Source organism: Hyperolius riggenbachi, chromosome 2 (assembly GCF_040937935.1).
Source record: "Hyperolius riggenbachi isolate aHypRig1 chromosome 2, aHypRig1.pri, whole genome shotgun sequence".
NCBI lineage: Eukaryota > Metazoa > Chordata > Amphibia > Anura > Hyperoliidae > Hyperolius > Hyperolius riggenbachi.
The window spans coordinates 120,048,413-120,066,930 of NC_090647.1; the positions used below are offsets into that span (position 1 = coordinate 120,048,413).

An 18,518-nucleotide genomic window follows, 5' to 3' on the forward strand; every position below is an offset into this window, starting at 1 on the left:
TATTAGCTTTAGAGACATCAATGATGCCTCTATATACTGACTGGATAATGACTTCACCTGGTGCTCATTGCCTTGTACCTCTTTTCTTTGATCTTGTGCTTTCAGGCAAAGACTAATAAGTGCAATCGGTGCAGATGAAGGAGGATTCTGTTTTACAAAGAGTTGCAAACATTCAAGCAAACCTGTCATAGCTTGCAGCATTTGTGACACTGGTGCTAGAGTACAAGTACCTGCACCTTTATATATATATATATACAGGTATATATAGCACATGACTGGTTATCCAGGGGCGTAACTAGAGAGGAGCAGCCAATGCAATCGCAGGGGGCCCAGAGCTGTGGGGGGCCCCAGCTACTAATCTTCCCTTCCTCTGATACAGGGGACTATACTTCAGATCAGGTCTTTTGTGGCTACACTTGTCATGGCTGAGAAGGTCATGATGACCAAACTTGCTTTATGACCCTTGTGAGATGGACCCCAAGGCTGTGAAGGGCACCACGAGAAGGCAAGGGAAGGGGAGAGGACATTTCACTGGGGTGCCCCATGAATTGTAGTTATGCTACTGTGGTTACCTGTTTTGTCCTGTCATGATATGCAACTGTAACATGAAGTAATACATGTACCACATTATGCAATTGTGCTGTTAGTTCTGAGAACTTGTTCTTTAACAAATCCCTTGTTTGCAGTGTGTTTACATCGTGCTTTTCTTACATCGCTATCTTTTCCTCTGTCTCAGATTCCTGTTGCGTTTCTAATGAGTTTTCTGGATTCCCTGGAGAGTGGCTATGGGAAGTATAAGAATCCTTACCATAACCAGATCCATGCAGCAGATGTCACACAAACAGTGCACTGTTTTCTCCTGCGCACAGGCATGGTGGTAAGTGCTCCCCCTGGGAACTCTCAAGACCTTCCATTATTGTCTTAATAGGCTACTTCTACAATAAAGCACTGCTTTGATCCTGAAAGGCCACACATTTCATAAATATCAAACAGGAATTTCCCTAATGGCACCCTTCCAAATGCGATTGCAGTTTTCTGCTGCGTTGCTGTTGAGAAGCAGCACTGACAGATTAGCGCTCTGAACTCTCATAGTACAAACTCACATCTGATAGGATTAACTAGATGCATAATTAGCATCTGTTAATCTATACTTCATTTTCTAATTTGTAGAATGAAGCAGAAGTGGTAATATGGCAAACTGTAGTATGATGAAACGCATCAGCTTATGGAATGGTAGATTGTATATAATGACACAGTGACATGATGGATGTGCTAGATATTGGGGGACAAGGTGGCTGTACATGTTATATGGAGGTCATTACTGTTGTTATTGATATATATGATGTCTGCTGGAGAGCTGTATGGTTAAAGAAAACAAGCATCGGTATGTAAAGATTGAGACATCAGTATACATAAAAATACAGACATTGGTACATAATGCAGACAATACAATAGGTTACAGCAACAATTGTATAGTGATTTACAAAATGTATAGCAACTTGCAAGACAAAAAAGGGAGAGAACTCTGTTCTAAGGAGCTTATAGTTATAGCTGTTTATTGCTGTTTATAGATTGTTATAGGTTATAGATTATTACAGCTATATAATTATAGCTGAACATTTTGGGGGGGGAGGGGTTATCGACTGGGCAAGTGTTGCATTTTTAGTGTGGCACATGTTTTACTTGATTTAAAAAAAAAACATTCCAAACATTCGTAAGAATAGTCTGACTCTCTAGTATTTTTCCATTTAGGCGTTCAGGGATCTGTTATAGCATTGGACCCTTTATGAGTGATGTGGTATTTGAGTTACTGTTTCAGCATTTAAAGAAAACTATTCTTAGTAATAATAATAGACTTCCTGTCTGGCCACTTTGGAAAGTAGCATTGCCCCATTTGTGGGACTGGAGTTGCTCTTTAGCTATAAGTGGAAGGAGGCACTCACATTTTCAGCATGGAGTATCGGGTTTGATGCTGATGCCCAGCTAGGTGCCCAACACAGAAGACAAGCAGAGTGGGCGCTACCGGTAAAACATATTACAGAAGGTGAATATTAAATAGGATTAGGCATTGATTAAGGTGGTTAGGGTTGAGGGATAGGGTAGGGTTAGGGTTATGATAGCTTTAGTTCTTAGGATTAGAGAGTTGACGGTAGATGTCAGGATTTATCATTAAGGAGGGTATGGGGGTTAAAAAAAGAGGGAGGTTAGGATTAAGCATCTAGAGGTTTCTTAGGTTTTTTTTGTTTTTGTTTACACAGTAAGGGGAGGTTGTTTTTTGTTAGGAAGTCGGAGCTCAGAGTTTTTTTTTTTAAAGAAATGCGCTCTCCCTCTTACTCTCTCTCCCATTTTAACATGGAACATAACACCGTAACATGGTATATCTTATTTTAAAGAACACATTATAACGTTTAATTTGATACCTTATTTGAACAGTTTGGCATCTTCTATTGGCTGGTAGCAGAGGAGAAAGCCAAGGTATGGTAAATTGAGAAACAGTTTCCTGGGTGTAATCTGGGCCTGCGTGAGCAAGTTTTGCAATAATAGGTGGTTTTATGCCTGCCACCCGGGGTCTTACTGTCCCTACACACAATACAATCGTTGGTATTTCGATTGGGCAGATTAGCAATAAAATACTGGCTACTATTTACACCCTCCCCCAGTCCATCCCATAGGATGCCATTCATTATTTCTATAACTTTGCAGGCAATCTGCAAGAAAAAAAAAATGTAATCTGCAATTATTTTTCACCTTTTTTGCAGAATGGAATCTGCAAAAATTAAACTAGCAACTACTTTTTATTTAACAAAAAAAAAAAAAACAGGAAAGAAAAGGAAGTGACATTTAAATCTAAATGTCACTTCCTTCTAGTACTGACTGGGGAAAGAAGGTATGGGGCTGGGGGGCACGGACCGTGTGGGCATGTAGTAATACATACCCACAAACAGTCGCATGGTAATCGGCGGTTTGTGGTGGTCCCGCAAACCGTCGCTGCAGGGATGTCCCGCATAGAGGAACATACGAGCGCATCGGGCTTTTCCATATGTCTCGCTATGCGAGACATACGAGGGCAAAGGGTTAAGAGGATTGATTTGGGATGAGTGATTGGTGAGCACCAAGTACAAAACCATTGATTATTAGTTTGCCCATACTCATTGTCAGTGCCAAAACCAGCTTGCCAAACACAAACATTCCTGTGGTCGAACACTTTCAGCTGAAAAATCTAGATGTAACAGCCACTGATATCTGTGTAAACAAGATGGCAGCCTATCTAGTACGGCCTTCATAAGACTGTCTAGTATTTGTTTCCTTTGGAGCCCCTAGAAACAATGTTCTGTCCTATTTTGTATTTATGAAGGTCACAAACATCATGGTGATAATCAGACATTAGAAACGGAAGCCGTAATTGCCACCAGATCCCAATTTTCTCCTGTAGATTTAGGACTTCTTAACTTTCTTTAAGTGATCATGAAATAGCATCAATTTAAAACCCGACTCTATTTTATTACTTAATTAGAGCCATAATAAAAATACTTTAATTTGTGCTGCGCCAGCAGCTGTGTACTCTAATTTACTGTAATAAACGGCGCTTTATGCAATAAAGAAGGCAGCTGTAAATTACTGAAGTTGTTACAAATGTGTCTTGTGACAAAAGCGGCTTTCCATTATCGCATTTCAGCATGTGGCAAGAAGAGAAGCAAGGGCAAATGGGGTCATTCAGTCTGCAGTGAGGCTGAAAAGACTCTGTTTCTCTGCATACAAGGTAATAGCAGTGACTCCTGGAAACATGGACACAAGTGTTCTCCTACCATCACAGAATCTAAACCATTTCCTATTCTTTCATAGTGGTGGAAGGTGCTCATACACTGTAGGCCAGGGGTGTAACTAGAGGGGAGCAGACCCTGTGACCGCAGGGGAGCCCGGAGCTGTAGGGGAGCCCCAACTACTACGTCACTCCCTCTGATAAAGGAGTCCATCCTTCAGATCAGGTGTTTTTGTGGCTGTGCTTGTTATGGGTGTGAAGATTGTGATGTCCACTCTTGTCTTATGACCCTTGTAAGATGGGCCCCCAGGCTGTGAGGGTCACCAAGGCTAGACAAGGGAAAGGGTGTGAACATTAGGGGCCCATGATTTGTAGTTACACCCGTACTGTAAGCTTTTACCTCCAGCTTTGCTGTCTGCTGACTTCAGTATCACAATTTCCACACATTATCCTATGAGTAAAACCATATTGGAGTCCATAAGAAGTGAAAGCTAGAGTGTAATTGGCAGATTTGGGTAGTACCAAACTCAAATTTCAGTCCAAAGCAGGGCTCAGCCGAGGCAGAGGCTGGAGAGGCTCCAGCCTCAGGGCGCAGTGTAGGAGGGTGTGCACACTGCACAATTCATTCAGCTGTCATTCCCAATTGTGTTTGAAGCAGAAAGAAATAAGAAAAAGGGGATACATGACAGTGACTGCAAGCCAGATAACTGGAGATTAAGGTGTTGGGGAGCTTGGGGGCCCTGGGGCACCTATTAGTCTAATAGCAATCAGTGTGTGATGGCTGGGGTGGGAGGGATGGAGGGGCGCACTTTGCTGTCTCAGCCTTGGATGCTGGAGGACCTTGTCTCGTCTCTGGTCCAAAGCTAACATTTTCCCCCTTTATTCAGTCTAAATTTTAACCTAAATCTATATCTGCCCCAAGCATGAACTTCTGAACTTGACTTACCGTATACTTACCTTACTTAGGGCTCTTTCACAGGAGAGCCTAAACTGCACCCATAATGCCTACTAGGTACCTCTTCTAACAATGCCTACTGGGCCGCACAAGAACATCTTGTAGATTAATCTAGTAGAATCCTTGCAAAATCCTCTAAATCTCTAGCTCTGCCTTAAAGAGAATCTGTACTCTAACATTTTTACAGCAAAAAGCATACCATTCTATTCATTATGTTCTCCTGGGCCCCTCTGTGCTGTTTCTGCCACTCTCTGCTGCAAACCTGGCTTGTAATTAACAGTTTTAGGCAGTGTTTACAAACAATACTCACATAAGCAGAGTGTGTGAGTCATACAGAGCCTGCAGAGGGCCTGGAGGGGGTGTGTATAGCTTCTACCAATCACAAGCAGCCCTGCACATTCCACACATTCCAGCTTTAGCCCGACTGTGCCGACAGAAGGAAACAGATTAGATCATATAACAGAGATAACACAGCCACTGTGCAATTAGTAAAAGCTGCAGTAAGCCAGAGCACATTAGGACAGGCAAAGGAACTTATAGCATAGAAGAACTAAAGCTGAAAAGTTTGTTACAGAGTCTCTTTAAATGGAACCCCTCTAGAGAGATCGAGATCAGCTTAAAGGGACACTGTAGGGGGGTCAGGGGAAAATGAGTTGAAGTTCCCCGGGGCTTCTAATTGTCCCCCACAGACATCATGTGCCCGCGCAGCCACTCCCCAATGCTCCGGCCCCGCCTCTGGTTCACTTCTGGAATGTCAGACTTTAAAGTCTGAAAACCACTGCGCATGCATTGCCGTGCCCTCACTCCCGCTGATGTTACCAGGAGCGTACTGCGCAGGCCCGGTATGGTCTGTGTCCCCACCGTGCGCTCCTGGTGACATCAGGGGAAGAGAGGACATGGCAATGCAGGCGCAGTGGTTTTCAGACTTTAAAGTCTGAAATTCCAGAAGTGAACCAGAGGCGGGGCTGGAGCATCGGTGAGTGGCTGCTCGGGCACAGGATGCCTGCAGAGGACCATTAGACGCCCCAGGCGCCCCGGGTAAGTTCAACTCATTTTCCCCCGACCCCCCCTACAGTATCCCTTTAAATCACCAGCACTAGATAAGTACATTATACTAATAGCTTTTATAGAGGTTCCCAAATATTTCCATTATTTATTTTTGATTATTCCATTATTTGTATTGTTTTTATACAACCTGGCATATTGCATTTCTTCAACTGTGTTTAAAGGGAACCTAAACTGAGGAGGGTATGGATCTTTCCTTTTAAAGTAATACCAGTTGCCTGACTCTCCTGATGATCCTGTCTCTAATATTTTTAGCCACAGCCCCTGAACAAGCATGCAGATTAGGTGCTCTGACTGAAGTCAGACTGGATTAGCTGCATGCTTGTTTCAGGTTTGTAATTCAGCCACTACTGCAGCCAAAGAGATCAGCAGGACTGCCAAGCAACTGGTATTGTTTAAAGGGACCCTGAGCAGTACACATAAATGGAATCGCTACGTACCTGGGGCTTTCTCCAGCCCACCATAGGTCGGGAGGTGGGCATGTGCAGTACTGTCACGCCGGCGTGATGACGTGAAGTGGCCGGCGTGATGACGCGAAGCGTCCAAGATACGGAAGCGGCAGCTCGACACCCGAGCTGGGTCTTGCCGGTGCTGTATGCGGCGGAGGGACCGGGAAAGGAGGCAGGAGGACGCCGGGGGACCTCCCGACCTGTGGTGGGCTGGAGAGAGCCCCAGGTAAGTACCAATTCCATTTATATTTACTGCTCAGGGTCCCTTTAAAAGGAAACATCCACATCCCTCTCAGTTTAGGGTCCCTTTAAATAAAACACACGTAAAATTTAAACCCCATGTATAATTATTATTATTAGATGTAGTATTGGTAGTAGTAATATTAATAATAATTCATCACCATCATTTGCCATGTAGATGTATGTATATGTTGATTCAAATCAGAAGTACAGTACATAAAGTTCACAAAAAGAATCAAGAATGATACTAAAAAGGCATAAACATACAGCACGCTTGTGAATGTACATAACAATTCATTATTAATGTGTATGTATGTAACAATACCAAGAAGCAAGAAGTCTCCTTTTCCCCGGTGGACTGAGGATGGTGAGGTTACTGCCTATCAGCTGCTTCCGTGCACTAACCTGGCGCTTGCTAGGTCATTGCAAAGGTAACCCCCATAGAGTCGCACCTGAGCAGTGGCTGCGGTCATGCTCAGACTTAGGGCCTGTTTCCGCTAGACGCATATTCTGGATGTAGAAAAACTGACTCCAATGAATGTCTATGGGCCTGTTTCCACTAAACACGATTTTTCTGATGCAGATTTCCCATAGGCATTCATTAGAGTCAGTTTTCTGCATCCAAAATCCGCATGTAGTAGAAACAGGCCCCTAAAGGGAACCTAAACAGAGAGGGATATGGATGTTTCCTTTTAAACAATACCAGTTGCCTGGCAGTCCTGCTGATCACTTTGGCTGCAGTAGTGGCTGAATCACAGAATTGAAACAAGCATGCAGCTAATTAAGTCTGACTTCAGTCAGATCACCTGATCTGCATGCTAGTTCAGGGGCTGTGGTTAAAAGTATTAGAGATACAGGATCAGCAGGAGAGTCAGGCAATTGGTATTGTTTTAAAAAGCCTATCCTTTTCAGTTTACAATTTAGGCTCCCTTTAACAAGTCGTGTTTGTGGCCGTCAGGTAACACCGCTGCTTGTCAAATGAGGACACGCTTAGTGTTACAAATGCTGACATTTCGCTGCAAGAAATTGCAGCCAAAAGGTACTTGTGGATGGCCTCAGGGTCCTGAAATGTCCAACAACAGAAAAGGGGCCTAAGGGAGAGAACCCAACTAAATGAGAGTACAGGGTAAGAGTATATGCAGTGTATGAATGACTATGACAGAAATACTGCCTATAAGGGGGTAGAAGCAGGTAGTGTGTAGTGAGGTTATAGTGATATGATGACTTGAAAAGCACAGAGCAATTTTACCATCACTTATACTGACAATGCAGAACACGTAGCCCAATTATCAAGATCCACGTTACCTAGCTGCGCAATGCTCTCTACCATGTCAGCATAAATAACCATAAAATTGCTGTGCACCTCTATGCGCACATCACTTTACTAAGGTTTTGTGTATTGCAATAAGCACTGGTGGAAGGTCAGAAACAAAAATGGGGTTATCGCTACCACTATAACACTAGTGAAGAATGGGTGAAGTGCAGGGGCGTTGCTTGGATCCTAAGAGATCCGGAGCACTTTTGGGCACCCCAGCCAGAGAAGGGGTGTGGCCAAGCACCAGAATGTGGGTGTGGTTACTATGGATGGAGCCAAATTTAGCTGCAGATTCAACTTTTTCCCTCAAGTCTCTCCAATCTCAAGAGGGCCCTTAGGTCCTAAAAAGAAAATATAGTCATACACTCATCAGCTATAACGTAACAAAGGATGAGCTAAGTGAAAGGGATTGATTGTCTTATTACAATGACACATGACAAGAGGTAGATGAGATAGCAAATGGATAGTCAGTTCCTGAAAACAATATTTTGGAAATATACAAAATGGACAAGTTCAAGAATCTGGCCAACTTTGACAAGGATCATTTATTATAGCCACACTACTGGGTCAGAACATCTTCAAAAATGTCAGGTCTAAGGCCTGGTTCATGCTTGCTTGGATGAAAAACTGATGAGTGTAAAAACTGTGTACACTATGCATACTTTTTACTGTATGTGTACTTTATACTGTATTTGGCAGGCAGTGTGGTCTATATTGTGTGTATGTGTACTTTATACTGTATGTGGCAGGCCGTGTGCGCTAGTGTGTGTGTGTGTGTGTGTGTGTGTGTGTGTGTGTGTGTGTGTGTGTGTGTGTGTGTGTGTGTGTGTGTGTGTGTGTGTGTGTGTGTGTGTGTGTGTGTGTGTGTGTACTTTATACTGTATGTGGCAGGCAGTGTGCTCTATAGTGTGTGTGTGCGTGCGTGCGTGCGTGCGTGTGCGTGTGCGTGTGTAAGGTATGTGTACTTTACACTGTATGTAGCAGCCACAGTAAAAAGGGCACAGGAGATAGCTACTAGTGTAACATTGGTAAAATTACCAATATTTATTTTTATTTATGTGAAGTACAAGATACTATATACTACTGCTTAATTCCAAAAGTAAAACATTGATGATCTTTATAAATATTTTACTATGACTCATAGTAAATATTTATAAAGATCATCGATGTTTGACTTTTGGAGCTGTTTGAAGAAGAGAATGCTTCCCTCACCTTGTGCCAGTTAGTTAGCCCTGTGTGATGTTGGTGCCAGCTACTTATCTCTCTTTGTTGAAAAGATAGGTTAAGGTCCTTATCATTCCCCCAATAAATCCTCTGGACCCGACCAAATTAATAGAAGGTTGTTTATATAGTGGCCATACCAGATATTAGTCAGTGGTTTTAATGTTTTAGTTGATCAGTGTGTACTGTCATATCCCAATACAATGCAAGGCTGATACAAGGTGTTACTGATAAAGATCACCTTGCTGAGTACAATATGACATATACCGAGTCGAACAGACACAGATAGTTTTCTTAGAAACAGATGCAAGTAAAATGATAAATCCAGCTTCCCTTGTGGCAGACTCTGGCACTGGTGATATAAACTCTGGAGAGAACAGTGGCAAAATACTGTGTCTTTTCTATAATGCGGATGGAAAAGAGCTAATACTGAATATGTAAATATTTAAACTCCACATAAAAACTGCAGAGCTGCCTCACTTGCAGGGAACTGGCTGCAGTTCTTTGAAGAGTCTTTTTTTTCTTTTTTAGCACAAAGTAACCTCATTATAGTTCAATAGTTTAACCGTATTTAAAAGAATTCACTTTGAATGTTTCTGTTGCAAAAGCCATACATTTTTTTTAGTGCTTGCAGATTAGCCATCCTCTCACTCCCTCTACTGGTCACTTACAAAAATGTTTTGCTCTCTTTGTTTTTCTTATACAGCATTGCCTCAATGAGATTGAGATCCTAGCTATTATTTTTGCCGCAGCCATCCATGATTTTGAGCACACAGGTACAACAAACAGCTTCCACATCCAGACAAAGTAAGTCAATCGGTGATTAGAAATGACTAGTAATTGACAAATAGCGCCATTTTAGAATCGTAAATTTAGCTTTAACATTTGCTGTATATGTTTCAATTTCTTATTTGCATATCACTGTTTTTCTTTCTTTTTTGTTTCACAATGTCGTACTTTCCTATGGTCTTCTGGCTTCAGGAGCTATGATACTGGTTGCATTCAATGATCTATCTACTGTAATTATGGGACCCTGTGTTGATAAACTGAAGGGAGGATCTCAGGATTTCAGACTGTGTGACAATACTGTTTGTTGTCTATCAAATGGTGCTCTTCTGGTCAACATTCCAGGCCATCACTAGATGGTGGGGAATGGAGATATGACAGAGATGTACAGTGTGCCTGATTCATAGAGAATAGCTCCGCACTCAGGAGAAAAAGTGAATTGCATATGGCCCATAGTGTGTAGATTTTATCTGTATTGGAATGATTAATTTGCAAAGGTGAGTCTCTGCTTCAATATTACACTGTTCTTTGCATGTGAGACTACATAGTTATATGAAAAGCCTCGGGTATCATTTTACACACAAATACAAACAAGGATACAATTTCCCCTGCTCTATGTGCAGACAGCTCAATCAGAGAGACACTGGCAGCTGCAGTTAAGCTAGTGAGACTTATCTCACACACATGGTTAACAGATTTAGTGTGAGGGAATCCCCCTCCTCTTATGGTTCACTGGTCTGCAGATTTGGTATCAGTGAAGTGTGAAAGGAATTTGAAAACAGTAAAGAAAGAGATTAGCAGTCAAATGTACACACCATTACTTAGCAGCACTTCCCAAACTATTCTTGTCCCTAATTTTCATTCCCTGACTTTAATGTTTCTGACCCTATTCTCTTCATTCTGTGACTTCAGTTCCTCTATCTCCAAACTTCTTGATCCCAATCATCTTTCCCTGATGATAACCCTCCCGACCCTAAACCTCCTGACTCTAATTCTCCTTTCTTGATCCCAATTTTTCCTATCCCTAATTCTCCTGATCCTAATTGTCCTTCTCTGTCCCTATTTCCCATGATCCTAATTCTCTTAGCATTCTCCTAAACGTGGTTACATTTGATGCATATTTTTCATATTTCTTTTAAATTCTTGAATTACATTAAATTTTTCTGATTGACTGTAACATTTAAAAAAATCTGACCAATTTATCGCACACATGTGGTAACATTTCTCTAATTATGAAAAAAAAATATTGAAAATACTGAAAATTTACTTGGGTCTAATGAGCGTACAGCAATTTTCCCATTACTCACAGTGACAAGGTTCTGCACATTGCGCACTTAGTGCAACCTGTGTTATGTAGTTAACATGAGCATTGCTAGGATAATGCACACTATGACACATTACTCTAACGATGCGCACATTACCTTGATAATACTGGCTGCATGAATTGCACAACTCATACTCCTCTCTGTGCACAGCATCTTTACCATTCATTTGTGAATATCCCATGCTGTTTTATCAGCAGCAGGGCACATGCTTTATTATCAGCAGTAGGACATATCCTGTGTTATCAGCAGTAGGACACATGTTGTTTTATCAGCAGTGGGACACCTGCTGTGTTATTAGCAGAAGGACACATACTATGCTTTCAGCAGAAGGACACATGCTGTGTTATCAGCAGTAGGACACATGCTGTGTTATCAGCAGTAGGACACATGCTGTGTTATCAGCAGTAGGACACATGCTGAGTGATCAGCAGAAGGACACATGCTGTGTTATGAGCAGTAGGACACATGCTGTGCTGTGAGCAGTAGTACACATGCTGTGTTATCAGAAGTAGGACAGGTGCTATGTTATGAGCAGTAGGACACATGTTGTGCTATGAGCAGTAGTACACATGCTGTGTTATCAGCAGTAGGGCACGTGCTATGTTATGAGCAGTAGGACACATGCTGTGCTATGAGCAGTAGTACACATGCTGTGTTATGAGCAGTAGGACACATGCTGTGTTATCAGCAGAAGGACACATGCTGTGTTATGAGCAGTAGGACACATGCTATGTTATGAGCAGTAGGACACGTGCTATGTTATGAGCAGTAGGACACGTGCTGTGTTATGAGCAGTAGGACACATGCTGTGCTATGAGCAGTAGTACACATGCTGTGTTATCAGCAGTAGGACACGTGCTATGTTATGAGCAGTAGGACACATGCTGTGCTATGAGCAGTAGTACACATGCTGTGTTATGAGCAGTAGGACACATGCTGTGTTATCAGCAGTAGGACACGTGCTATGTTATGAGCAGTAGGATACATGCTGTGTTATCAGCAGTAGGACACGTGCTATGTTATGAGCAGTAGGACACATGCTGTGCTATGAGCAGTAGTACACATGCTGTGTTATCAGCAGTAGGACATGTGCTATGTTATGAGCAGAAAGGTACATTCTGTGTTATAAGTAGTTACTATCATTTTGTATTTATATAGCATGTCATGTCAATAACTGTCCTAATAGAGGATCTCCCAATCTAACTCCCTGCCATAGTCTAAGGCCAATTTAGGAGAGGAACCAATAAGAGTGTCAATGTTTCTTGGACACAAGATTGCCCAGAGGAATCCCACAGATGCATGAAAGAACATACAGTCTTCATGCAGATATTGTCCTGGGTGAGACATGAACCTCAGATACCAGAAATGCAATGCGAGAGTTCTATCTCGGAATGCTAACATGCTATGTTATCAACAGTAGGACACATGCTGTGTTATCTTCAGTAGGACATGTGCTGTTATCAGCTACACGACATATGCTATGTTTACACCAATAGTACTCATGCTGTGTTATCAGCAAGGCATAAATGATGTTGTCAACAGTAGAACAAATGCTGGAGTGTAACAAAACAAGGGATTGCAGTTTGTAGTTTCTACCTCAGTCGCCACACACAATGTCATGCATCCGGCCCACTAGGCGATTGGCAGTGTTATGTAGAAGCTGTGAGATTCTGCAGTGTGTACAATACATATCAGAGCTGTGCCTGCCAGCCTCACCAACAGGCATGTATCTCACTGCATGGAGGGTAGTCTGCTGCATCACTCATCAGGTTAATGTGCAGTGGCATTGCAGTGCAATCGATGGTGACCTCTTTACTGACAGCAGCGAGCTCGGGCATGAAAACATTTATGTGCAGTGACTAACGAGCTGCTATTTATTTGGTAATTCATTTTAAATAATTAAAATATATGTTTCCTAAATATTCAGGAACACAAATGTCCAGTGACAGGAAATGCCAAACGTGATATCTGTGATCAGGGCCGGCCTTAGGTTTCACAGCGCCCTGAGCTAAACCTGATTTTTGTGCCCCCTTCCTCCCTTCATCCACACACACACACAGATGCACGCGCACACATACAGGCCCATATGCAATTCACTTTTTGTAGGGAGATATCTCATAGGACAGTGGTTCCCAACCTTTTTGACGTTGTAACACAAATGCTCAGATCTCCATGACACATCACATATGTATAATACAAAAATACTATTAATAACCATGAATGGGTGGAAAGAGTGCATTATCCTGAATATACTTAAAAATGAAGGCTAGAACCTTTCTGGAATATTAAATAAAAACAATCAGTGGGACAGTTAACCGCCCCCCCCCCCCCCGTCCCTCCCATTTAGAATGATAGCACAGCACCGACAATTTGCACCACTCGTTATAGCCGCAGTGCGCCCCCCCCAAAAAAAAATTCCCTCAGACTCAGTATAGATAGGTAGCCAGGTATAGGTGCCCCAATATAGGGTCTCATGTGTAGGTGCCCTCAATATAGGTTGCCAAGCATAGGTGCCCCTAGTATAGGAAGTCAGTTGAAGGTCTCCATCGGCCCCATAGGTAGCCAGACGTAGGTGCCTCTAGTATAGGAAATCAGGTGTAGGTGCCCTCAGTATAGGTAACCAGCTATAGGCGCGCCTTGGAAGCCGGCGCTCTAAGCGACCGCTCCGGTCGCTCAGGTCAAAGGCCGGCTATGTCTGTGATAATAAAAACACAACATTCAGTAGAATGCTGAAAAATGATGTTATTTTACAAAGAGTTTATTGCGTTCTGTCTATCTGCAGTCTGTGAGAATTCCCCACTTTCTGCCCCAGTGCTTATGCTGATAAGACAATATACTCTGTACAGCAGAAGATGACACCGCTGTATAAATACTAAATAATAAAAAGTTATATAGGCAACTCTGAAATCGCAATAACACATCAAGAAAATACTGTGTTTCAGGCATTATTGAACAAAAATAAAGAAAATTTCAATTTTCCAGCGAATATGCCTTCGAAAATCATTTTGTAAAATCATCATGTTCTTTTGCTTCACATAGTGTAACTCACTGTTAACTGAAATGATTGTGTTTTTGTATCACACGCGTCAATGCGGCCTTATATTTGAGAATGAAAATTTGCTGGTTTTTGCAGCTGCATTTATTGCCCATATAGTGATTAGTGAAAAATATAATTTTCTACGCGAAAAATGACTTTGGCATATGTCCGTGAGAAACACTGGTTTTTAGGCGTGTTTTTGTTCCTTTTGTTACCATTATTTCTGCTGGGAATGATTTGTTTAATATGTTGTTAAATAAGTTCAGTAGATTAAATCTGATACAAGTGAATAAATAAAATTGTAAATAATCTGTAAGACTGGGATTCGTCTTACAGTTAAAAAGTCTGTAGACATGAAAACCTGCCACCCTAAACTCTGTCCATCAATACATGCCATTGGGGATGTACAGAAATGTTGAATTCAGAAATTTTGCCCCGAATTCCATATTTAGCAAATCGCTACATTTTTAATTAGTGTGAACTAATTTTTGCACTTACCACAAGAACATTTATGATTAGTGCAATTTTAGTCAAAATCATTTGATGTTAGGTAGCACTTTTACAGCTCCAAGATACACTTTTGCAGATCAGCTCACCACTCTACATATGACTGGGCCAGTGGAGGCACTCAGGGACACGGGCGTGCACTGAAGGCTGTGTGCCCAGTGGCGGGTGCCTCCCAAACCTCTGCCTTGGCCCAGCCCTTATGCCATGTCCAAAGCCAAACCTGTCAAACAGTTGGCAAGTCAGATGTAACATTTCCTAGAGCGTCACTCACCATAATACTAATAACCTAAGCACACTTAATGTATATGTACGTATTGCTGCACCAAAGTGCATTATCATGCAGTAATATGAGTAGAACAGAACTAATCAGTTTTGCAGCGTCTATGTCCACCTTTCTGCCTGTAGTAAAAATAAATGTTAATAACACTCCCATAATGTCAGTTCCCAAAGCACGGTGCTTGGGGTTAATATTCGACTCATCTCTCTCTTTTATTCCTCATGTTCACTCCATAATAGAAATGGCCTGAACCTCCGATTTTAGGTTCGCAAACTTCCGCAAAAGGTTTGGAACTTTCGCGAACCGCAATAGACTTCCTCCCTCCTCCTCCCCTCCTCCCCTCCTCCTCCCTTCCTCCCCCCCTCCTCCCCTCCTCCTCTCCTCCCTCCTCCTCCCCTCCCCCTCCTCCTTCCCCCTCCTCCTCCCCTTCCCCTCCTCCTCCTCCTTCCCTCCTCCCCCCCTCCTCCTACCCCCTCCTCCTCCTCCTCCTCCCCTCCTCCTACCCCCTCCTCCTCCTCCTCCTCCCCTCCTCCCCATCCTCCCTCCCCCTCCCCTCCTCCTCCTCCCCTCCTCCTCCTCCCCTCCCCTCCCTGGAAGACAAGAGAGGAGGAGAAGAGGGAGGAAGGGAGGAGGAAAAAAAAAGCACAAGAATAAGATTAGCTCTCAAAAGAGCTGTTGTGGGGTGCTATTTTAGGAATAAGAATCAGCCAGGAGCAAGCTAACAAGCTTACAAGAGCCTAACTAATCTTTCCCTATGAGAGTCTGCCAGCAGCTTGCCCTTCACTAATTACTGTAGGAACACGAATGATTGTAATGTCCGGCGCTGTCTGCCTTATATAAGGGGTGGGGTGGCTCCAGGAGATAGTGTAGCCTGATTGGCTACAATGGGCCTGCTGACTGTGATGTAGAGGGTCAAAGTTGACCCTTATGGTGCATTATAGGGGCGAACCGAACTTCCGGGAAAGTTCGCGTTCGCATGCGATCGTGAACCACCCAAAGTTCGCCTGGGATCGTTCGCCGGCGAACCGTTCGGGCCATCTCTACTCCCTAACCAGCTCCTGTTATCTCCAACTCAAAAACATATTTCGCATCCGACCTTTTCTCACTCATGACACAACTAAACTGTTAATACATGCTCTTACAATATCTCATCTGGACTACCGTAACATACTACATTGTGGACTACCTTCTAACAGACTGGCCCCGCTCCAGTCCGTACTGAACTCAGCTGCTCGTCTCATTCATCTTTCTTCTCGATCTTCCTCTGCTGCCCCTCTCTGTCAAGCTCTTCACTGGCTGCCAATTAACCAGAGGATCCAGTTCAAACTCTTAACCCTAACCTACAAAGCTCTCCACAATCTCTCTCCCTGGTACATAGTCTCACTCATTTCGAGATACCAACCCAATTGCAATCTCAGATCTGCACATAATCTTCTGTTGTCCTCCTCCAGAATTACCTCCTCACATTCACGATTGCAAGATTTTGCTTGCGCTTCATCCCTCCTTTGGAATGGCCCGCCACAACACATCCGTCACTTGCCAATCTTTGTTACTTTTAAACGCTCTCTAAAAACTCACTTATTCCGACAAGCATATGCGCTACCTTAGGCCACTTCCCTTTTGTCCTAAGACCAAATTGCACTCCTACTAGGTATCCTAAAACACACTGCCTCTATATGTTTGTTGTATACTACCCCTCCTCTTGTCCCCCCCCCCACACTCCCACTGTAAGCTCACAAGGGCAGGGTTCTCTCCCCTATTGTGTCTTGGAAATCAATATACATTTTATTCATCATTTTACTTTTATCACTGTCATTACCAATTCTGTATTTTGTATTCTGTATTTTGTATAATTTTTGTATTTTGTCTCTAATTATGTATTTTGTATATTGGTGTACACCATTGTCTGTATTATTATGTACCCCATGTTAGGTTCTTACTTTGTACAGCGCCATGTTATATGTTGGCACTTTATAAATCAACAATAATACGGTAATAATAATAATAATAAAATGCCTGCAACTTACCTACACATTTATGGACAAATGTGAATGCTATCAAAGTCTCAGTAAACCACAGTAAAAAAATATAAAATATTTATCCTCAGAAGTAGTTAATTCTTATAGTTTTTTGTATGTAGCAATACATTATACTATTCTGCTCAGTATGCTGTCAGTTATGATGCCTCTTCATAACACATCATAGCATAGAAAGCAATGTCTTGCATTCCCACTGATGGTGTTCATTGCTGTATCATATGTTAGCACATGGCTGAACACATTTTAATGCACCTCCCCATGCAATCTATGAGGGCAGCATTATAGTTCACAGTGCTGCAGATAGCTATGGCTGCAGTGCTATGCACAGCCACCTGTATTGTGTACTGTGAAAGAGCCTTAGACAGCTTTACCTGCAGTCTTTTAATTTTTTCCTTAAAACAAGGCAATTTTGAGTTATACAATTGCACTTCCAGGTATTTAAGTTTATCCCAGGCCTCAGAGTACCATAAACCAGCAGTTGTACTTATGCAGAGACCAAAATATGGCTACATGCAACAGGGAAGCTTAGTCCAAATTACCCAGGACTTATTCAGAATCAGAATCAACTTTATTTGCCAAGGGCGACAGTTATCACTCCTGGAATTATTGGTGGTACAGGATATAGTGCAGATAACGGACATAGTGCAAATGACAGACAGTGAATAGCAAATACTGAAGGCATACATATGCTTTTTAGTCGGAGAGCTTTTCAGTCTCTTTTAGTCCCCTATACTTTCCTAGTAGTTTTGGGTCACTCTGAGCTGCTTGGGTATTCTTTTCTAGCATATGTTCAGAGAGGCTGGTGTGGGAGGATGGGAGGCTTTGCTGAGGTAAGTAGGTGAACTGCTTGGGGGAAGCTCTACTAGCCCAGGAGGAATAGAGTCTCATTCTTTGGAAAAGACTAGCCTGGGAGGAGTAGAGTCTCATTCTTTGAAGAAGTCTAGCCTGGGAGGAGTAGAGTATCAGTCATTGGAGAAGACTAGCCCTGGAGGAGTAGAGTCTCATTCTTTGGAGAAGACAAGCCTAGGAGAAGTAGAGTCTCACTCTTTGGAGAAGATTAGCCCAGAAGCAGTAGAGTCTCATTCTTTGTAGAAGACTAGCCTGGGAGGAGTAGAGTCTTAATCATTGGAGAAGACTAGCCTGGGAGGAGTAGAGTCTCATTCTTTGGAGAAGACTAGCCTGGGAGGAGAAGAGTCTCATTCTTTGGAGAAGACTAGCCCAGGAGGAGTAGAGTCTCAATCATTGGAGAAGACTAGCCCAGGAGGAGTAAAGTCTCATTCTTTGGAGAAGACTAGCCTGGGAGGAGAAGAGTCTCATTCTTTGGAGAAGACTAGCACAGGAGGAGTAGAGTCTCACTCTTTGGAGAAAACTAGCTCGGGAGGAGTAGAGTCTCAATCACTGGAGAAGACTAGCCCGGAAGGAGTAGAGTCTCATTCTTTGGAGAAGACTAGCCCGGGAGGAGTAGAGTCTCAATCATTGGAGAAGACTAGCCCGGGAGGAGTAGAGTCTCATTCTTTGGAGAAGACTAGCCCGGGAGGAGTA

The 18,518-nt window shown here is 42.7% G+C and overlaps 1 protein-coding gene across 17 annotated transcripts in view; it reads left to right on the forward strand.

The window, feature by feature from the left end:
• The window catches only part of PDE1B (phosphodiesterase 1B), a 493,290-nt gene that overhangs the window by 433,832 nt on the left and 40,940 nt on the right, over positions 1 to 18,518 (forward strand). For all 17 annotated transcript variants that reach the window (XR_011026081.1, XR_011026080.1, XR_011026082.1 and 14 more), the window contains 2 exons: positions 737 to 877; positions 9,712 to 9,812. Coding sequence is in view for 14 of the 17 variants with exons in the window: in XM_068267291.1 (XP_068123392.1) it covers positions 737 to 877; positions 9,712 to 9,812 (242 nt within the window). In the remaining 3 variants the exon portion in view is untranslated. The remainder of the gene's footprint in view (positions 1 to 736; positions 878 to 9,711; positions 9,813 to 18,518) is intronic.